General features: G+C 40.1%; 1 protein-coding gene across 2 annotated transcripts in view; it reads left to right on the top strand.

Annotated features, from left to right (window-relative positions):
- polr3b (polymerase (RNA) III (DNA directed) polypeptide B) overlaps positions 1-21,758 on the top strand; it is a 79,671-nt gene that overhangs the window by 45,466 nt on the left and 12,447 nt on the right. For both annotated transcript variants that reach the window (XM_048548807.2, XM_059652516.1), the window contains exons 17-23: positions 2,965-3,039; positions 6,387-6,485; positions 7,690-7,817; positions 10,421-10,630; positions 15,269-15,427; positions 16,096-16,213; positions 17,563-17,705. In XM_048548807.2, the coding sequence (XP_048404764.1) occupies positions 2,965-3,039; positions 6,387-6,485; positions 7,690-7,817; positions 10,421-10,630; positions 15,269-15,427; positions 16,096-16,213; positions 17,563-17,705 (932 nt within the window). The remainder of the gene's footprint in view (positions 1-2,964; positions 3,040-6,386; positions 6,486-7,689; positions 7,818-10,420; positions 10,631-15,268; positions 15,428-16,095; positions 16,214-17,562; positions 17,706-21,758) is intronic.

Below are 21,758 nucleotides of genomic sequence, written 5' to 3'. Positions count from 1 at the left end.
GGACTCCAGGGTGTTTCTGTCCAAGAAGTGAATATTGCAAGCAAAAGTTGGATTCTGAGCTGTGTGAGGCAACATGAGGACAAGTGACCCAAAGGTTTTGGTCTGTGAGGTAGATTTTAAGGACCCTCTTAAAGAAGGAGAGAGAGTAGAGAAGCAGGCACGTCTAAAGTGGGAATTCTTGAGTCAGACCTGAAGTAGCTGAACTCTCGGTTGCCAATGATGGGACAATTAAACTTAGTTATGTTCAAGAGGTCAAAATCAAAGCATGTGCAGATTGGGTAAGATAAAGACCAGTAGGAAGAGGCCTATCTGAAATATGACATTATAATCGGCCTGTTTCTGTGCTATGAATGTTGCTTGATGTATAGCACCTGTTCATTCGGTGACATCTACTGAAATTCCATTGTTCATCAAGCTATAGCTCTGGGTGATAAATAGTTCCTACCTTGGTACTTGAGACTTTGTGCAGGAGTAAGCTACGTTAATCAATTTTTGGCCCTAATAATTATTGCACATTATCGCGTACACAGACAATACAAATAAGACTAAACTAGACTCCAAGCAGAGGACTAATAGTTCAGAAGTATTGCAGACCATTACAGTTTATTTGTTTTATTCTTTTATGGATAAAAGTGCACGACCTTTGGAAGAAAAAAAGTACTAAATTCTAGAAGATCTCTTCCCTACTCGTCATGTGTTTTATGCTGTGTTTGCATTATCAATCCCATTCAGTGCTACTAAATTCTTTTCATAAAGAAAAATATCTCATCCCTTTTTTTTGCTGCGACTTTGTTCCGCAGTTGGAGAAGTAATGGAATTTCTGTTTGCCCTATTCTGTAATGCCATACTTGGATTGCATTGTTCTGATACAGTACTTAACTTTTTAAGATGTGCTCATTGAAAGTTGAGGAAGTGTTTGTGCTTTATTTTTATACGAGTACCTACTGTTTATTTTCTGCTCTGTGCTGGAGCTTGCTGTGCAAACAGTGAGCTCGCTGATGATCAGATGTCGCATGCCGCCCTTTGTCTTGTTGTGTTGCTGCGGTGATAGTGGTACAGCGTGCAGAGATACGTGTCCCCATGTCAAGCGAGGCAAACAGAGATCCGAAACACTTTCATAAATCTGCTCATTTTCATTAAGCCTATCCAAGTATACTCACTTTCACTGGTGCGGTCTATTCACTGGGAGATGGGCTGTAGTCTCCCTTGAATTTTTCTGATTTAGTTTTGAACAGTAAATATAAAGCTACATTGGGGACATCAGTTAATATAACTTCAAATATTTGCACCCTTTTATTTTTAAAGATTACGAAGGTTGCACTGGTGATGCTGTTCTTTGAAGATGTAATGCAGATTAGAATAAGGGCTTGGGCTTTATTTTAAAACAGGATTGTTCAACGTTTTTGCTTGGGAGGGCACATTTCAATGTTTCTCTCACGTGATGGGGGCAGTTGATGAGCCCATTTTAAGAAAATAAAGTTTGCCATAACTGTAGGTATGAGTTTTAAGAGAAAGGAAGTCTGAATCAAAAAATTACTAATTTAAATGAGTAGTTAATAAAAATGACCATTTAAGAATATCAAGCGGCAGAACTAATGAATAAAACCTATTTTTTTGCCTTTTTGGTTAAAAAGTAGAGCTGGAGAGGGAAAAGCACAAGGCTGGGAGTCCTTAATAGCTTGGAAGGGGGTGGGAACTAAGGCTGAGATAAAGAACTGGGTATAACTAACACTGACATTGGTTTTCTTCTGGCGGGTCACACATTCTGTTTGCCTTGGCAGAATTCACGCAAAAGTGGGCATTTGAAGTGAATTGCCTTTCAGGTGCTTCCTGCATTGTGGATATATATTTTTGTTCAGTCCCATCTACCCTGCCACCCAGTCAATTATGCGAGCCAAGGAGGTTTAGTGATTATTATTATAAAGAAACTGTAAGGTACCACTGTGAAGGTAGCAGCATGTGCTTAAGGTGAGGTTTTGACATGATGTGGAAGTGCTGGTGTTGGACTGGGATGGACAAGGTCAGAAGTCAGACAACACCAGGCTATCTTCCAACAGATTTATTTGAAATCACAAGCTTTCGGAGCATTGTCCCTTCAGGTGAAGTGACAAAAGGGAAATGCTCTGAATGCTTGTGATTTCAAATAAATCTGTTGGACTGTAACCTGGAGTTGTCTGAATTCTGATGTGGAAATGTCACTGGATTGATAATCTAGAGGCTCTGGCTATTGCTATGGTGCCATAGCTTCAAGTCTCACCACGAACAGGACCCCTGCCAGTAACGTCATTCTGTCACATTTGCTCATGCTTATTTGGGTACAATTTTTTTGTTCACCAGCAAAGCATTTTTCAAAGTGTGCACTCTCAGAACTTACCTCATGAGCAATGTGCACCTTCTTGGGGTGTCAGGAAAAGCCCATCTGGTTCACTGATGTCCTGTATCAGGAAGGAAGCTTGTCATTCTGACTAGTTGTGGTCTACGTGTGACTCCGGACACACAGCAATGTGCTTGAATTTTTAACTGTTCTCCGAAATTTTTCATGGGTGTTTAGGAATATCCTACGAAAGAATAACTTGAGTAAATTCTGCCTTGCTGACCTGTGTAGAATCGTAGCTGCTACCGGTAATGACCTGGTTGTCTTCTCCACCCCTTCAGACTGTATTTGTCTCCCTGGTAAAGGTAACCAGATTAATCTACACTGCTGTTAGTTTCTGTACTGAAATGTAAATTCAATTTGGAATGTCCAAATTGGATATTAGTACCTGAAATGTGGTGTACCCTTGCTTCTTGCAATTGTGCTCTAAAAATGAAGATTTGTGCTTTACCTGATTATGACTGATTTGAAATAGAATTTCAATAATTTTATTTTTGTTCTCCACATGCTTTTCTTAACAAAAGGGTCATTGGTTGCATTGGAGAATATTAGTCCCTCTAATGAAAAGTTCTTTGCTTAATTTTGTTTAGGCCCTACATTATTGTGAAGAACAGACAACCAGCAGTCACAAATAAGCATATTGAAGAACTATCTCAGGGCTACAGGTAATGTCAATGTAAATTTGCTAACATCAACATGATTTTTTTTTGTTGAAAAGGGTAACTTAATGTACACACTGGTAGCACTGTGTGACCTTTTCCTTGCAATTCCACAGTAAGTCAGTCCAGGACACTGGGTGGACAATCGGTAATTTCCCACATGGGGACACATTGCTGTCCTGTTCCTTTGCTAAGATAACAAAGTGTGGAGCTGGATGAACACAGCAGGCCAAGCAGCATCTTAGGAGCACAAAAGCTGATATGCTGCTTGGCCTGCTGTGTTCATCCAGCTCCACACTTTGTTATCTTGGATTCTCCGGCATCTGCAGTTCCCATTATCACTGTTCCTTTGCTGCCTTGTTTCTGTAACCAACTGTTGAGCGGCTTTCAGCTGGTTGCTGTTACGCATATCTTTTTGAATGTGCGTAAGATGGCAAAAATTGATATTGCATTTTGATGCCTTGGCTTTCCTCTGAAATATTTTGCTTCCTGTATCACACATCCGAACTTGTTTTTCAGTAGCCTTAATACTGTGATTTAAAAACAAAATCATTTAATTGCTGCATATGGTAATAAGACTGTAAACTATAGAAGCAGAATTAGGCCAATTGGCCCATCGCATTCACTGTGCCATTCAATCATAGCTGATATGTTTCTCAATCCTCAAGGAACATGAACTAAAAGTTATGCCTCGCAATTACTTTTAAACCAAGGGAGTTATTTCTGTCTTCAGGATATCTCTGTAATCTTCAATGATCAGTAGCAATTCAGTTCAGAGCTCACTTTGTCCTTCAAGTATTTAAAAATACCAATTATTAGACAATGGTATGGATATGTTTAGTTATGTTCTGTTGTTATGCTCAATTTTAGGAAATGGAAGTTGTAACATAATTTTTGTAAACATTTCCTTTGTCCGTTTTTGAGCTAGCAGAGTTATCAATGAAATGCACAGTTCTGCCCCTCTTCCCCGTTTCTCCTTTGCTCCTCACTTGGCTATTGAGGTTTATTAGAATTTCTTGCCTACTAGCCACCTTAGAAACAAGTTGTTGTGCCTGTAACTGAACCCCTCAATTTCTATAAAGATTTTGTATGTGTTTCTTCCCTATTACTATGGAAGCAGCAAGCACTAGCATTGTAGCCTGCAGAACCATCTAGAACTGGTGCTTTTTAAAAATCATTTGTGTCCTGAATTAAAGGGACAGGCTGCCAGAACAAAAGTGTTTCTCTCTGAGAAAAGCTGAAAAATCAACAAAGGTGTGCACTCGAGGGCCTTGTTGTGTTTAACTGAATGCTATAAAATCTGCTGTGAAATATGTTCCCTTTGATTTGCAATTTGGGTAATAAGGTGTAGGAAAAAAACTCAGAGTGGAAATAGTCCCCAACGAATGACATTCTCAATGGATTTGTATGTCCAGGTGCGGTGTACTTAAGAAACAGAGGTGCTGGTGAGGCAGGAAAGAAAGCATTTGTTTGGGTAAAATAGATCCTTGGGAAGTAGAACACAAATCCAAGAAAGTCAGAATCAGAGTAGGCCATTCAGCCCCTTGAGCCGGTTCCACCATTCAGTGAGATCATGGCTGATTGTGGCCTTAACTCCATATCCCTGCCTTTGACCCATTTTTTATGATTCATAATGGGGATGAGGGCATCACTGACCAGCCAGCATTTATTGCCCATTCCTAATTGCCCAGAGAGCAGTTAAGAGCCAACCACATTGCTCTGGGTCTGGAGTCACATGGAGGCCAGACCAGGTAAGGATGGCAGTTTCCTTCCCTAAAGAGCATTAGTGAACCAGATGGGTTTTTCCAACAATCAATGATGGATTCATGGTCATCATAAGACTGTTAATTCGAGATATTTATTGAATTCAAATTCTGCCATATGCTGTGGTGGGTTTCAAACCCGTGTCCCCAGAACATTGTCTCGGTCTCAGGATTAACAGTCCAGTGACAATATCACTCATCCCTTAATACCTTTTGCTTAACGAAAATATATCTGTCTGAGTTAAAACTAACGACTGATCCAGCATCAACTGCTGTTTGAGAGGAGAATTCCAAACCTGTACCTGTATGTTTTCTAGTTCTAGAGTCCCCAACCAGTGGAAATAGTTAATCCCTATCAACCATGTCATTTGCTGTTACTATCTTGAAAACTTTGATGAATCACCTGTTAAACGTAGAAATTCTAGTGAAAACAGGCCTAATTTGTGTAATCTCTCCACATAACCTCTGAATCCAGGTATCATTCTTGTAAACCTGTGTTTTACTCCTTCCAAGGCCAATATGTCTTTCCTAAGAGGGCAGTAGTAAAACTCAGTGGCTGATTTTTTTTTTTGTTGAGAGAGTTTTTCATTTATATAGCACTTTTCACAACCAGCCGTTGGAAAGCACATCATGGACAGTTAAGTGCATTTCAAGTGTAGTTATAGTTGTAAGGCATGGATGAGTTTGACCGTAGGGTCCGTTTCCAAACGTTACAGCTCTGACTCTAAAACTGGGTAACTGCTTTGGATACAGCAAACTCTTAACAAACAACACTGGAAATAATCAGACAATCAGTTTTTGTGACATTGATTTAAGGAATGTGTATTGACTAAAACACTGGAAATAATAACTTAAATGAGATGAGATCTCTCTTGCCCACATGAGAGCAGATTCAGCCTCTGTTTAACATCTCAAGTGACAGCAGCTCCTACAGTGCAGCACTGCATTAGTCCTGGTCTGGAGGAACAGCTTTCATTTCTGTCATCAAGTCTTGGAGTGAGAATTCAATCTGGAACCTTGTGACTCAGTGATGAGTGACTATACTACCAACTGAGCCATGATTGACACCCGCATCTTTTATGTGCTTTGTAGTGTACAGGAATTCCCCCATTTAAGATGGGTTTTAATAGTACTTCTTCATTTTGGCATTGTTTGTAAAATAGCGCTGCTCTCCAAATAGAGTTGCCTGCATTTCTTTTTAATCACGGTTACTGCATATGCTCTTTTTTTTGTTGGCTTTCCCCTGCTGGTCTTCCTTGTGCTGGCTGATAAACTTTGACAACCCTCTGAGGGTCGAATGTTGAGGCTTAATCAAAACATTTGAGGAGGAGTTGGGTAAAAGGGGCAAGGTGAAGTTTAGCAATAGAAGGTACCTCAGCTGTAATTAACACAATCCTGGCATAACTCAGTGGGTCAGGAAATGGGTGAGGTTAAAAGCAGATTACATATCAAAAGGAAATGATGATGCAGGACAAAAGGAACTGGTAATGGAACAAGCAATGAAATGAAACATTTCATATTTTCAGCATCCATAGCGTTTTCTTGTGTAATAATGTAATAAGTGGTTTAATTTTTATGATTCCTGACCAGGTCCTTTGAAGACTTCCTACACGAAGGATTAGTGGAATACCTTGATGTTAATGAAGAAAATGATTGCTATATCGCACTTTATGAGCACATGATCAACAAGTAAGTTTAGGAACTTACAACCACATGATATGATTTTATGTAAAATCGTTTCAAAAGATTCTGATTCTGCACACATATAAAATAATTCTTGTTTTAAATTAGAGGTCCATGTCTAGGATGATAATGCCTGGATATAAAATGTTTTCAACACTGAAAGAGAGAGATGCCATTCAACCCATCTCCAGTTCTGCTATCCATCGGATCATGGCAGATCGGTATATAAACTTCCATTTGCCTCTCTTTGCACCGTGTTCTTGATACCCTAACCCAGCGAAATTCTTTTCCACCTCATTTTTGAGGTTCTTCAGTCCAACCTGTTTGACCAGCTTGTGCACAGAGCTTATTGGACAGGTTTCACTGACCTGTTTCCAAGTAGCCTTGGGAATGTTTTCACTTCACATATTTATCCAATTCCTATTTGAAAATTGCTGTTCAATCTGTTTCAACTGCTCTTTTGAGCTGTGCATTCCAGCTGCCTAAAACACTTTCTCATCTCGCCTCTGGTTCTTTTGCCAATTACCTTAAATCGATCACTTCTCCTTACAAAGTCATCTACCACTGGAAGCAATTTCTCCTTATTACTTTATCAAACCGCTCACTGATTTATATTAAATCACCCTCTAAACTTGTCTGTTCTGTGAAGACAGTGTTCGACGGGGGGGAAAAAAATCTGTTTCTAACTCACTTAATCCCTATTCTAGAATTTCTTTTCAGAATTATTTGTAATGAAGAGTTAGAAGTAAGTAAACAGGGCACTCTAATCTACTTCTGAAATTTCTGATGTATAGACATAAGATTTTTCTGTTTTCCTGTTTAATTTTAATTTTCTTTTATTCACTCAAGTGATGAGGGTGTTACTATCTAGGCAGCATTTATTGCCCAGAGGGCATTTTAGAGTCAACCACAGTGTTGTGGGTCTGGAGTCACATGTGGGCCAGACCAGGTAAGGATGTGCAGTTTCCTTCCCTAAAGGACATTAGTGAACCAGATGAGTTTTTACGACAATCAACAATGGATTCATGGTCATCATTAGATTCTTAATTCCAGATATTTATTGAATTCAAATTCTACCATCTGCTGTGGTGGGGTCTGAACCTGGGTCCCCAGAATGTTATTTAGGTCTCTGGGTTAACAGTCCAGTGATAATACTGCTAGGCTATCACATCAATGTGATTGAAATTTTCTTTATTGCTGGTTATTACAGATCTACGACCCACTTGGAGATTGAACCATTTACACTTCTTGGTGTATGTGCGGGACTCATTCCCTACCCTCACCACAATCAGTCTCCAAGGAACACCTACCAGTGTGCTATGGGGAAGCAAGCCATGGGTAAGAGTTACTTAGCTTGTGAAAAATTCATGCAACTTCAGCTTAAAAAGACAATTTCTGAAAGAAGGAGAAACTGAATAATTAAAGGGTGAGTTTGTTCCAACTGGTTGGTGAATGGGTCACGAGAACCAGACTGAGAATTGTCATTGCCTGGAGTGAAGGGGTGATTAGAGTAATTTTTGTTGACAAAGCTGTTATTCAAACAGGGAATGGTTTATCCTAAGGGCCTAGAGATACAGGGCATGCAAGTTCATGTTAAAGAAAATTTGACAAAGATTTGAAAGCAGGACTATAAAGTAAAAGGGGGATAGGGAGAAGGGCAAGGAAATATGATTTGATGAGGTCAGTTTAAAATAAAGTTGAACAACCACTTTCCATGCTGTAAATTCAATAATTCTGGATTATATTGTGAAAGATTTTATTTATCACTATGTTCGTACACTGATATTCTGAGCATCTGTTTCTCTATGCATTATTCCTGTCACTGTTCTTTACTTGGAGTAGGTCAGTGGTGCAAGATCAGCACTAAAGATTTCTCCTAATTGCTTTCTGTGTTTGTACCCGTTTGACATCATTTTCAAAGTGAACAGTTTGTTGCCACACACAGTTAAGTAGGATCAGTGCATACAGAACTGCAGATCGATATATATGCAGAGTCCCATTGTTGGTTTTGTGTGTGAAGCTTTTTGTGTTTTTGTTTTGGAGTGTCATTTGCAATTCATTGTCTGTTTTTTTTTTTCCTCTGAGGCTGGTGTATTCAGCTGCCCAGACCTGAGCTTGTACAATCAGCTCCCTGGATACAGTGCCTGGTCGTCACTTCTGACGTTAGAAAGCGGGGTGACTGTCGAAACATGGATGTAAATGTTGAGCAGGTTGAATGCATAGCTATGATTAATGGCACCATCGTGACTCTGTGCAGTCTTTGTGGAAAAAGAAAACGCATTGCTTTTAACTGATGACTATTGGCTGAACCTACTCACCACACAATCAGATTTACGAAATGATATCGGGGATGAGGGACTTCAGTTATGAGGAGTGACTGGACCAGAGAAAGTTTAAGGGGAGATTTTATAGAGGTGTTCAAAATTGCAAGAGGTTTCGACAGTGTAAGTAAAGAGATTTAAGAAAGCTAATAAAAGAACCTAAAAGAAGATGTGAATTTGTTTTTAGTAGGAAGTTGCATTGCCTTTAAAAAGAGCAATGGATGCAGATTCAATAATAACTTTCAAAAAAGTAGTTTGAAGATGTCTTAAAGATGAGGAGGGACAGCAGGGGAGGACTGATGTGATGACTCTGAGGGGTGACTTTCTATTAGAATTAAATAGTATAGAAGGCCATCATTTGGCCCTTGTGTCACTTGTTTAAAAGAGACATCAATTAGCCCCATTCCTTTGCCTTTTTTCCATAGCCTTGAAAATGCTTCCCTTTCAACTAGTTGCATTTACATAAAGCTGTAAAAGACCTATTACAATAACTACTTAAAGCAGCCCATACAACACCTTTAATTTCAGGTTATACTCCACTTATATATTCAGTATAAACTTGTGACCCGAGACTTTCTACATTAGGAGTTTGAAGAGGGATTATGCAGTCATTTCTATTTTGTTTGCTGCTATGGTGTACATTTTCTTGCTTTTTAATCAAGTTTAAGATAAGGTCACAATACCTTGCTCTCAGCGGTTTAATAAGTTGTGCACCAAGCAGAGTCAAGCCAGGAGCAAAGCAAAGCAGCGATCCTTGCAGAGTTTATTTCAAATATTTAAGTAATTACCGAGTTTACACTACAGAAACTCATGCTTGATGCCCAGGAAGTTATGTTAGCGGTGGCATGGCACACTAGTTAACTTTTCACATGTCAGGGATTCTGGTTTACTTCCTCCCTTGGGTGACTGTCTGTGTGGAGTTTGCACATTCTCCCTGTGTCTGCATGGGGTTCCTTGTGCAGGTTAGGTGGAGATTGTCCATGATAAATTGTCCATAGTATCCCAGAAAGTGTAGGTTGGGTGGATTAGCCATAGTTATGCAGAGTTACAGGGATAGAGTAGCGAGGTGGTTCTAAGTGGGATGCTGTCTGGAGGGTTACTCTGGATTCGATGGGCCAAATGGCCTCCTACCGTACTGTAGCAATTCTATGGATTCTAATCTGTTTGGAAAATAAATCACTAAGCTGTTACCATCACCTAATTTCTTGGAAGAATGAATTGTTACCTTTGACACGTTTGGTTCTGCATTTGCTATTGAGGTGTGGATTTACTTAGCATCAGTTTCCTCATGTCCTGCTGAACTAATATATTCCGGTAGGTGACAAAAACTGGATTATTCCAGGTCTTGCAGTTCCCGAGTGTAAATGATTCTAAAGACAAGTCTATGAATGCTTATATTGTAATCAAGAAGCTAATGAAGCCCCAAATAAAAAATAATGAATCCTACTTAATTAAGGGGAGGTTATCTATTCTTTGCACCTGTTTCAGGTTGGAATTTTGCTGTCTTGCACATGATTTTGTTTTTAGATTTGATTTATGCATAAACATGAGATCACCAAACGTTTCTATAAAATTATTTTCATGAACGCAGCTAGTGAAGTCTGTCTTGTGTTCCCGCAGGTACAATAGGCTACAACCAGCGGAATCGCATTGACACCCTCATGTACCTGCTTGCCTACCCTCAGAAACCCATGGTGAAGACTAAATCCATTGAGCTGATTGACTTTGAAAAGCTCCCAGCAGGACAGAATGCTACAGTGGCTGTGATGAGCTACAGTGGTTATGATATTGAAGATGCTCTTGTCCTAAATAAGGCTTCTTTGGACAGAGGTGATGTAGGCCAAATTATTTGCTTCCTTAAACTTTTTAAGTTGAATCCTCAATGTATCTTTAAAAGTTGGTGCTCTAATCTCACAGAATTTTGTGCTGTTTGTTGACCACTGTGAGGAGGAGGAAAAAGAACTTGCCTTTCACCTCCACAGGACATTGGAAAATGAAATGCTTTTGGTGGTGTAATTGTTCTTGTTATTTAGGAAATGCAGATAATTTGCAAACTGCTTATTTTTTGAAGAACTTGCGTAAAAAGTGAAATGACCAAATAATCTGATTTGATGGTGTTGGTTGAGCGATAAATGTTGGCCTGGACACTAAGGGTGAACTCCAGTGCTCTACTTTGAAAGAATAGCAAAGGGATTTTCACATTTTATGTTAGGGGCAAGTATAACATCTCAACCAAAAGATGGCAACTGACAGTGCAGCATTCCCACAGTAAGTGTCAGCTCAAGTTTTTATTTTCAATTCGAATGGAGTGGGATTTGAAACTGCAGAGGAGTGCTGCTGACTGAGTCATGGCTGGTTTAGGCTTGTTGGCTTTACCAGTAACATCAGCATCCTAAGATATGTAACTATTTGCAACCATCATGATGACATTCAGTTTACCATGGAAATGTGAGCTGTGTTGTGTCCACTCAGCAAATTAATGCTCTTCCTGATGCAGGGTACATTGTCACTGTCATTCTCTTTATGTTCCGCACTATGGACTCTAAAGCTTTAGTATTGAATATTATGGAGCAGAACAATTGTGTACAAATTCCATTTGTCACATACTTAGGGTGGAATTTGATGCTTCCCTGAGGTGAGGGGCTTAGGGTGGAGACCTCATTGCCTGCCCTTCATGGAAAGTGTTGGCTTCGCCTGTACATCCTTAAGTCAGTGCTTCCTGAAATTCTTTCCACTGTTGCCCCATTCTTGAAAATGGTTGTGACCCCCACAATGTCAAGTAAAGCAACGAAAACAGAAGTTGCTGGAAAAGCTCAGCAGGCCTGGCAGCATCTGTGAAGAAAACAATCAGAGTTAATATTCCGTGTCCAGTGACCCTTCCTCAGAACAGTCACCGAACCTGAAACATTAACACTTTTTTTTTTCTTTACAGATGCTGCCAAACCTGCTGAGCTTTTCCAGCAACTTCTGTTTTTTGTTCTTGATTTACAGCATCCGGCAGTTCTTTTAGTTTTTATTGAGATGCAAAGGAAGTTGGGTTGGAGGGTTCAGTGGGGAGAGAGGGTGAGCCTGGAATTGAGGTTACGGACCAGAAGAAGAAAAGTGTTCGATCTTCGGGGATGTTTTAGAGCACCTACCTTTCCACTGGCTTCTTTGGAGCAGAGGTTGGGGTGAAATATTGGTCCATTTGGCTGAGGCCACCATTTAAAAGAAAACAAGGATTTATGTGGGGTTTGCAGCAGTTAATGCTCACGTCCACAAAATCCTCTCTCCGCAACCCCACTGGGAGTTGTGACCAACAATTTGGAAAACTCTTCTTCAGGTTCTTATGGTGCCACTAAAAATTAAATCGTGCCATGTAGACAAACATCCAGGGCCTATGGCCTTGTTGGCGATTTGGATATAAGCTGTTCCCCCTTCCTTGGACTTCCTGATCCTAACAGAAGGACTCACTTGCAGCAAGGTAGAAAGGGCACAGCTCTGACCTTTACTATCCTCCGCATTGCCCAGGGCCTCCCTGACTGATCCCACTCTTCCGGCACTATCCATTTTCATCTGTGGGAGAAGGCTCCAGTGTCAATGTCCCAGTCTCTGAGACCTGCTGCAGGACTGACAATGGCCGCCGCACCCGATCTCGCCAGAGTGCAGTTAGTCTCTGATTATCTGGTACCCCTCACAGGCAGGGCATGTGCACTACCCCATCAGAAATTACAGTGGGATGTTGATGGAGCCTGACTCATTGTCAGCAGCCAGTGGGCTGCTTAATTCAGATTTAATCCCTGCAAAGCTTCTGAAAATGGCCATCACAAAGTGCTGTTGGATTGGCCTGCCATTGCAAACACTGAATTCCAACTAAAGTCTGAATTGCAGGCTCCACCCGGGTTCTTGTTAACTCCTCAGATGTTGGAACCCAGTGCACTAAGTATGAAAATATACTGCACTGCTGATCTGTGTCTTCAACATACTTTCATTGATCTAATGATCAAACAAGATGTGACACTGCCTGTCTTAAATGAGACCCCCAGTTGGGGGTCACAGGCTCTGAGGTAGTAATGGCCATCATAGAGTTCTGACCTGTCATAGAAGTTATATGCCTTATGCTGTGAAAGGTCTTCCCAGATCAGTATGTCTGACTCACTCTTTCACAAGCTTCTGACGTTAATGACAATTTTGAAACCTCAAAATGGGGTAAGCAATGTTTGGGAAACGCTGTTTTCAGGAGGTGATGTTAGGACAAATGGTGAGAGGAGGTTAAAAAAGCAGAGGGTTTCATAAAAGGAATTCCAGTGCTGTGAGCCCCAGTTGGCAATTGTGTTTTTAGCAGTGATAAAACAATTTAAAATTGGGGCTGCAAAATAGTTCAGAATTGGAGTAGCACAGATATCTGGGATAGAGAGAGAGCTGGTTGTCCTGTTTAACCCAGAGATAAGCTACTGACCATGTTTGCCCTGTCATCAATACTGCCTATTCCCACCTCTGTAATGTATCTGTCTCATCTACCTCATGTTGCCTTTGTTGCTCCTAGATTTGGCTGAACTGTCTTGGCCTGCCTTCTGAATCTGCATCCTCTATAAACTTGAGCTCATCCAAATCTTTGCATGAATCCTGTTTTACAGTTTGGTTCACCCATGGCCCTGAGCCAGTTTAAGCTACATTAGCTCCTGTTCCATCAAGACTCCAAACAAACTCTCAGCACATTCTGTACTTGATTGATTTAATCTAATTTCCTCTTGCATACCATGATGCAGAAATTTTTGAACACCTATGAATGTTCAGAGTGACATTGCCTGTCCCTTAAATTATTAGGTTTACATCAGAGGCAGTTAACGTAAAGATTTCTTCTCCTGGCCAGTAACATTACATTGTAAACTTAGTGGAATCGTAACTGGGGTATATCTACCATGGCTGTTCATTTCCATTGCATCTGTAATCTCTTTGGCCAACCCATGTTACAATCCTGGAAACTAGATGGTGCAGGTTAGAACTCGAGCCAATCTTTACATCTTACGTAAGCATTTGTTTACAGTGATGCACTTTATAAGCAAGCACCTCCTAACCCAACAATCATAGTTTCAGCCTCTGAAGAAGGGTCTAGGCCCGAAATGTCAGCTTTTGTGCTCCTGAGATGCTGCTTGGCCTGCTGTGTTCATCCAGCTCCACACTTTGTTATCATAGTTTCAGTCTGTCTATTTATAGGAGCACAAGCAAATTCTAAGTTAATGCCTAACGCTTCCATACAAGTAAGCTCAGTCAATGTACAGTTAACACCCAAAAACGTAGAATTGGTGGATTTAGTAAAAATCCTCAGATTGCATTTCCGTCCTACCGAAGGTGCTTTGCAAACATTGGATTGTGAAAGGATTTTGAGACTGCAATAAGAATTTTATCAAGCTGGTGCTTGGAAATGCCATTTATTCTACAGACTATCTGCCATTGCCACCCTAATCTCAAGGCACTGCCCCCATCCCACTTCTCCCAATACAGTTTATTAGTTAGCGAGTTTTGAGAAGATTTGTAGCTCAGGTTGAGGTTCTGGATGTGAGTTTGCTCGCTGAGCTGGAAGGTTCGTTTTCAGACGTTTCGTCACCATACTAGGTAACATCATCAGTGAGCCTCCGACGTAGTGCTGGTGCTATGTCCCGCTTTCTATTTATCTGGTTAGGTTTCCTTGGGTTGGTGATGTCATTTCCTGTTCTTTTTCTCAGGGGATGGTCGATTGGCTCCAAATCAATGTGTTTGTTGACGGAGTTCCGGTTGGAATGCCATGCTTCTAGAAATTCTTGTGCGTGTCTCTGTTTGGCTTGTCCTAGGATGGATGTGGTGTCCCAATCAAAGTGGTGTCCTTCCTCATCTGTGTGTAAGGATACGAGTGATAGTGGGTCATGTTGTTTTGTGGCTAGTTGATGTTCATATATCCTGGTGGATACAGAAAGCTAGCCACCAGGATACTTGAACATCAACTAGCCACAAAACAACATGACCCACTATCACTCGTATCCTTACATACAGATGAGGAAGGACACCACTTTATTGGGACACCACATCCATCCTAGGACAAGCCAAACAGAGAGACGCACGAGAATTCCTAGAAGCATGGCATTCCAACCGGAACTCCATCAACAAACACATTGATTTGGAGCCAATCGACCATCCCCTGAGAAAAAGAACAGGAAATGACATCACCAACGCAGGAAATGACATCACCAATCCAAGGAAACCTAACCAGATAAATAGAAAGCGGGACATAACACCAGCGCTTCGTCGGAGGCTCACTGATGTTACCTAGTATGGTGGCGAAACGTCTGAAAACGAACCTTCCAGCTCAGCGAGCAAACTCACATCCACAGTTTATTAGTGCCATGGGGAGTAAATGCTCCAAGGGATTTTAAGTAGCAGTAAGAACTTGGGAAAGTGGCACACAATTAACCACTGCTGAGTCCTAATCATTGCATTCATCTTTCCTCCTAGGTTTTGGAAGATGTCTGGTGTATAAAAATGCTAAATGTACACTTAAACGTTATACAAATCAGACTTTCGATAAAGTCATGGGTCCAATGCTTGATGCAGCTACACGAAAGCCAATTTGGCGGCATGAAATTTTAGATGCAGATGGTATTTGCTCACCAGGTAAGAGAACAAGATATGTTGGTTTACATTGAAGGATGATCAAACTTGCATTTTATTAAAATAAGCATTTTCTCCACATATGCCCTATCAGCCCTGTCATTTTCCTAAAGACTTGTAATAGGTTGCCCTTCTTTTCTGGACAGGATTTTAAAAAGCACCTCCAGTGTTGTGAAAACAGAAGCAGTCTTTGCTGTGCTGCCATTTGCAGTTGAGAGGTTAACTGGCATTAGTTGTCCCAACTCCAAATGTGAATAAAATGAATGCTTGGGAAGGTATTAATCGACTTCCAGTGCCCAGGCGACCTTTCTTAGCACTGCTTCCTGCTTTTAAAACTGCTGATGAAGCTCACCAATTAGAGACCAAACATTTTGTTTTCATTAAACTTATCCAGTCAGAACAATATAAAGGAGGAAACCCATCACTGGTTAGTCAGTGGTGTTTATATTGAGTAAACTTTATTTTTCTGTCTCTAGATCGTTCCAATGGTATTAAAATTTTAAAACAAGCAATTGATTCGGTTCTGTTGATCAGAAAAACTCTTAACCTTGCCAACTGTGGTGAATCAAGCACCAAATTGGAATTTGTATTATGGTTTCATTCCTTTATTCCATTGCAGTGTAGGTTTCTGGTGAGAAACTGTTTCCATTTTCACCTTTATTTGTGGCTAGGTGAGAAAGTGGAAAACAGACAGGTGCTGGTGAACAAATCAATGCCGACAGTCACACAGATTCCGTTAGAGGGAACCGCACAATCCCAACAGCCACAGTTTCGGGATGTCCCAATCACGTATGTTTACATGCAGATTTCTGTCCCTTGTGGATTGGGGATTGTCAGGGTGTGGGGGGAAGAAAGAAAGGGAAATTGGTTGACAAGCCGTAGTGGAAAGATTATTATCTTGAAGAAAAAAAGATCTTGCATAGTACATTTCATACCCTCAGAATTTTAACCAGGTTGCTTCACAGGCAGTGAATTGTTTTATAGTGCAATTGTCGTTGTTAAAGATTATGCACTCACTTTTGCACACAGCAAGTTCCCTGAAAAAATAATGAAATAAAAAGGAAATCAACTTTGTGCTGAATACCCTCTTTCTGTTCCCATTCAGCTTGTTCCACAACTTAATCAGATTGAAACGGGATCTGTCGATCCATTTATCTGCTTCAATATCTTTATAGTCTAACCCAACAAAAATCTGTTCATTCATCTTCAAATCTCTAATTGATCCCCAGTATCAACACTGCGGGGAATGGGGTGAGTGGAAGAATTCCTGATTTCTGCTATTCTTTACCTTGATTTCTTGATTTCCCTTCCGGTGGTCCCGTTCTGATTTTAACATCCTGTCCCCTTGATCTTTCGCCAAGCCAGAGAAAATAGTTTCTCTGCATCCAGCCTGTTGAATCCCTTTCAACATTTAAATGCTTAAATCGGATTGCCCCTCAGTCAGCTAACTGCAAGTTTCTACAAACCAGTTTCCCCATATAATTTAACCTTTGGTGTTGGCTTAGCAGTAAGTGCTGGCCACATCTCTAACAACTGACTTGCTCTTCTAATGTTTCCGTAAGTAGGCAGAGGAGTACTTAGTTCAGTGTCACATCCAAATTTTGGCTCTTCTGACAGTGCAGCATTCCCTGAGTACTACACTGAAATTATCAACCTATTCATTTCTACTGTGGAACTTGAATTGCTGATATTTTGGTTCACCTGAGACTGATACCACTGGATATAAAAACAATAAGAGGCGACTTGATTGAAACATACAAAATCTCAAGTGGTTTTGACTAAAAGCACGAGCAAAGGATATTTCCTCTTAATGGAGATCTAGAACTAGGGTTCACTGTTTAAAAATCATGTGTCCTCCGTTTCAAAAAGTTAAGGCACAAAATTTTCTTTTGGGGTTATAAATCTTTGGAACACTTGCTGAATAGGTGAGGAAGCAGAGTCTTTTGTTTTTAAGACTTACTAAGCAAGGGTTTGAAAGGTTATCAGGCTTGGGTGGGAATGCAGATTTAAGGTTTCAGTCAGATAAACCACGATGTTGAATGTTGGAGCAGGCTCAAGGGGCTAAATGATCTACTTCTCCTGATTCCTATTTTGGTACTAATGAATGTCTCTTATATTAATGTTGCTTACTTTAACAGCTACAAAGGAGCAACCGATTCGTATATTGAGAAGGTGATGATCTCTTCAAACTCAGAAGACGCATTTTTAATTAAAATTCTGCTAAGACAGACGAGACGTCCTGAGATTGGTGACAAATTCAGCAGCCGACATGGCCAGAAAGGTAAGTTATTACTGCAATTTAAATGCATCAGATTACATTGGATGTTTGTATAGAAAACAGCCTTTTGATTTAGCTGGTCTCATGAGTCCCAGACTTGTACAATTGTTGTTTATGTGAAACCTTATTGAATGCTTCTGAAAACCCAGTGCTCTACACTTGTTGAATCACAGAGTCCTGGAATTATTAAAGAGCTGAAGGTGGCTATTCAGTCCATCACTGGTTTCCATATCCATCTTGAGATTTAATAGGCTCAAAACAACTGGAGCAGATTTGCTTCAAAAGTGCTCTGTTTCTTCATCATTAAGAATAGCCTCTAGTATTTTGCCTACTACTGATTATAGGCTAACTATCAAATTGTGGTCCATTTTTTTCTTTCCTTTGTTTTTTTTAAAGTAATCGATTTAGGTTTGCGATTTCAACACATTAAGAACTTTCTAGTATCTAAAGAATTTGAAAAGATCAACACCAAGGCATTTAAAAATAAAAGGATACATCCTACTTGGGAGCAGCATTAGGCCATGTCATCTTTCAAACTGCATGCGCTACATGATGTACTATACACAAAGTACCTCATGCACCAGTTATAAGATGCGGTGCAGCAAATCTTTGAAGCTCCAACTCCATCCACAGCATCTTCCAAATTAGTCATCTCGACTACCTAGATAGACAAGCAGATTCACAGAAGCACCATCACCTCTAAGGTCCCTTCCAAACCAAACACCACCATAACTTGGAACTGTATTCCTATGCTTTGCTATTTGAGTCAAAATCCTGAATTTCCTCCCCACAGCATTGGGGACAACTGGGGATGGAAAACAGATGCGGACCTATCCACTGGATCGAAACTAGTGCATCTCTGGAAAATGCCATCTGTTTAAAATTGTTCAGATATGTAGGTCTTCAGAGCAGCAGTATGCCATCTGGCAGTTCATTTCTGATCCACACTCATCAATAAGATGATGGCTGATCTGATTGTGGTCTCACTTTCCTGTCTGCCATCATGCACACCCCCCAACCCCCCTCCCAGAAAAAAAGCCCCAGCTACGTTTGATTCTCTTGTCTTAAAAAATCTGCCCAACTCAGCCTGGAATAAATGTAAAAACCCTTCCTCCTATACCTTTCTTGGGGAGGCACATTCCACACTCTAATCACCATTTTGAGGGAAAAAAAATTCTCCTTTATCTCAGTGTTAAAAGGGAGTCCTCTTGTTAAGTAACTTCCTGTAATTTTATCCCCCTTTACAAGAGAAAACAGCGCCAGCTATTCAGACTATTCAGTCCACTCAAGATCTTGCATCTTTAAATAAAGTCACCGCTCATAGTTCTAAACTCTAATGGTTATAAGGCTTAACCTGCCCAGACTTTCTTTATAAGATAACTTCTTCATCCCAGTGGTGAATTCAGTGAGCCTTCTCTGAGTTGCATGTGAAGCAATTATATCTTATTGCAAATTAGAAGACCCAAGCTGTGTATAGTACTCTAGATATGATCTCACCAGTGCTAAATACAGCTGAAATAAAACCTCCCTACTTTTATAATCCATATCCTTGCAATAAACAACAACATTCCATTTACCTTCCTAATCACTTGCTGTACCTATGTACTAACTTCTTGATTCAAGTACCAGGATACCCAGTTCACACTGTACCACTGAGCTCTGTAATCTCTCTTCAAATTATGTACTGTTTCTGTATTCTTCCTGCCATAGTGAATATGTTCATTTATTTGTGTTATGCTTAAACTGTCTCTATACCTTTGCAGCCTCTCTGCTCTTGATCGCTTTCTTTCCTACTATCTTGGCATCATCAGCAAATATAGCATCCCTGTATTTGGTCCCCTCATCTATGTTATTAATACAGATTGTAAATAATTCAGATGGAGCACTGATCTTTGTGGCACTCCACTAATGGCAGCTTGCTAACCCATGAAAGACGCTTTTATACCTGTTCTCCATTCATTAGCTAGTGAATCTTTTTATCCATGCTAAAACATTACCCTTACATCATGTACTGTTGTCTTGTGGCACTTTATATAATGCCTTTTGTCCTTTTGGAAATCCAAGTACGTTACATCAGTTCCCCTCTATCCACTGTGGATGTTACTTCATCAAAAAAAAATGGTTAGACGTGATTTCCCTTTTGTAAATCCACGTTGACTTTGCCTGATCACATTGTGGTTTTTGAACTACCCTGTTGTATAACCACCTTAATAATGTATTTTAGCACCTTTCCCATGATAGATGTTAGGTTAACAGCCAAAGGTCCCTTATTTTTGCCCCTCTCCTGTCACGAACAAAGGTGTTTAATATAGTAAGATTATAACCACTGTGTCTATTCTCTGTGCAGTCACTTCTTTTAAGTTTGTATGATGCAGGCCATTTGGTCTTGACTTTTAGATGCAATAGTTTTCCTAGCACCTTTCCCTGATTATTACAAATATGTCTAGTTCATTCACCCCCTCCTTCCCCCGCCGCCATCACTTAATTTTCAGTTAGCTTGGAAAGTTGCCCAAATCTTCTACCATACAAAACAGGCACAAAATCCTTGTTCAAAGACTCCAGCATTTCTTTGTTTTCATTATCAGTTGCCTAGATACACTCTGTCTAGAATACTAAAAATAGCTTTGGATACCTTTTCTGATTGAAATACTTGTAGAAACTCTTACTATCTATTTTTATATTATGAATTAGCTTTCTCTTTCTTTCTGCCTTTTTGTGTTGATCATGCTTTGCTGCTTCCTATGTTGGAGGATTTATTGCTTAGTTAATTAATTTTACCAATTCTATTTCTTGTATTAAATTCTAGGAGTTCCTCATTCTCTCCAGTCCTGCCCGATTCTGAAGATAACTCATTTGTCTTGAAACACTAACTTTCTTTCACTTTCCAATGAATTTTCCAGGCCTGCTGAGCATTTTCAACACTTATGGTAGCTCAGTGGTTAGCACTGTTGCTTCACAGTGCCAGGGACCAGGGTTCAATTCCACCCGCCGACAGCTGTCTGTGTGGAGTTTGCACATTCTCCCCGTGTCAGCGTGGGTTTCCTCCGGGTACTCCAATTTCTTCCCACAAGTCCAAAGATGTGCAGGCTAGGTGGATTGGTCATTCTGAATTGCCCATAGTGTTCAGGGATGTATAAATTAGGTGGGTGGGTCTGGGTGGGATGCACTGCGGGTCGGTGTGGACTAATTGGGCCAAACGGCCTGTTTCCACACTGTAGGGATTCTCTGATTGTATGGTTTAGGACCCTTGGTTCTCCATTACTACTTTGCTTGTTCCTCTGCCATAAAGATATATACAAAATATTTGTTTAATGTCTGTGCCATTTCCTTACTCCCTATTATAATTTCACCTGTTTTTGCCTCAAATGGGCCTATATTTACTGCTCTAATCTTTTCCTTTTTGTATTCTTTCTATTTATATATTTTGCTTTGTTTCAGTCTTTTTCTAATCTACTCTTTATTTTCTCCATTTTCCTTATTAATTGCTTGGCCATTCTTGCTGAATTCTCAACCTCTCAATCGTTAAGCTAACAACTCTTTTGGCAATATTATCTGTTCTTTCTTTGTTCTTTGACTCTTCTTGTTAGCCGTGGTTGGGTTAGTTTTTCTAAGGTGTTTTTGTGCCTTTAGTGAATGTATTTTACAATTCTGTATGAATTCTTTACATGTTAGCCGTTGCTTGTCTATTGTCACGTGTTTTAATCTAGTTTTTCAATCTATCTTCCCCAACTCACCCCTCATTCCTATGTATCTAAATAATGCAGGCTTTAAGATCCTAGTTTCAGACTTGACTAAATCACTCAAACATCATACGAAATTCCAACATATTCTGGTTGGCCTTTCCTAAAGGCCCCTTTATAACAAGATTGTTAATTAACCCTATTCATTGCATTAATAGATGGAGTGTAGCCTGGTTGGCTCCTCCTGATCGAGAAAACTATTTAATAAGCCTTCTGTGAACTCATCCTCTATTATAGCAAATTTGTTAGCCCAATCTACATGATGAGTGCAATTCCTACATGATTTACTGTATTATCCTAATAACATGCTGCTCTA

This window comes from Stegostoma tigrinum, chromosome 18 (assembly GCF_030684315.1).
Source record: "Stegostoma tigrinum isolate sSteTig4 chromosome 18, sSteTig4.hap1, whole genome shotgun sequence".
Classification (NCBI taxonomy): domain Eukaryota; kingdom Metazoa; phylum Chordata; class Chondrichthyes; order Orectolobiformes; family Stegostomatidae; genus Stegostoma; species Stegostoma tigrinum.
Note: the sequence above shows the minus strand (reverse complement) of the source record. Positions and strands in the feature narration are given on the sequence as shown.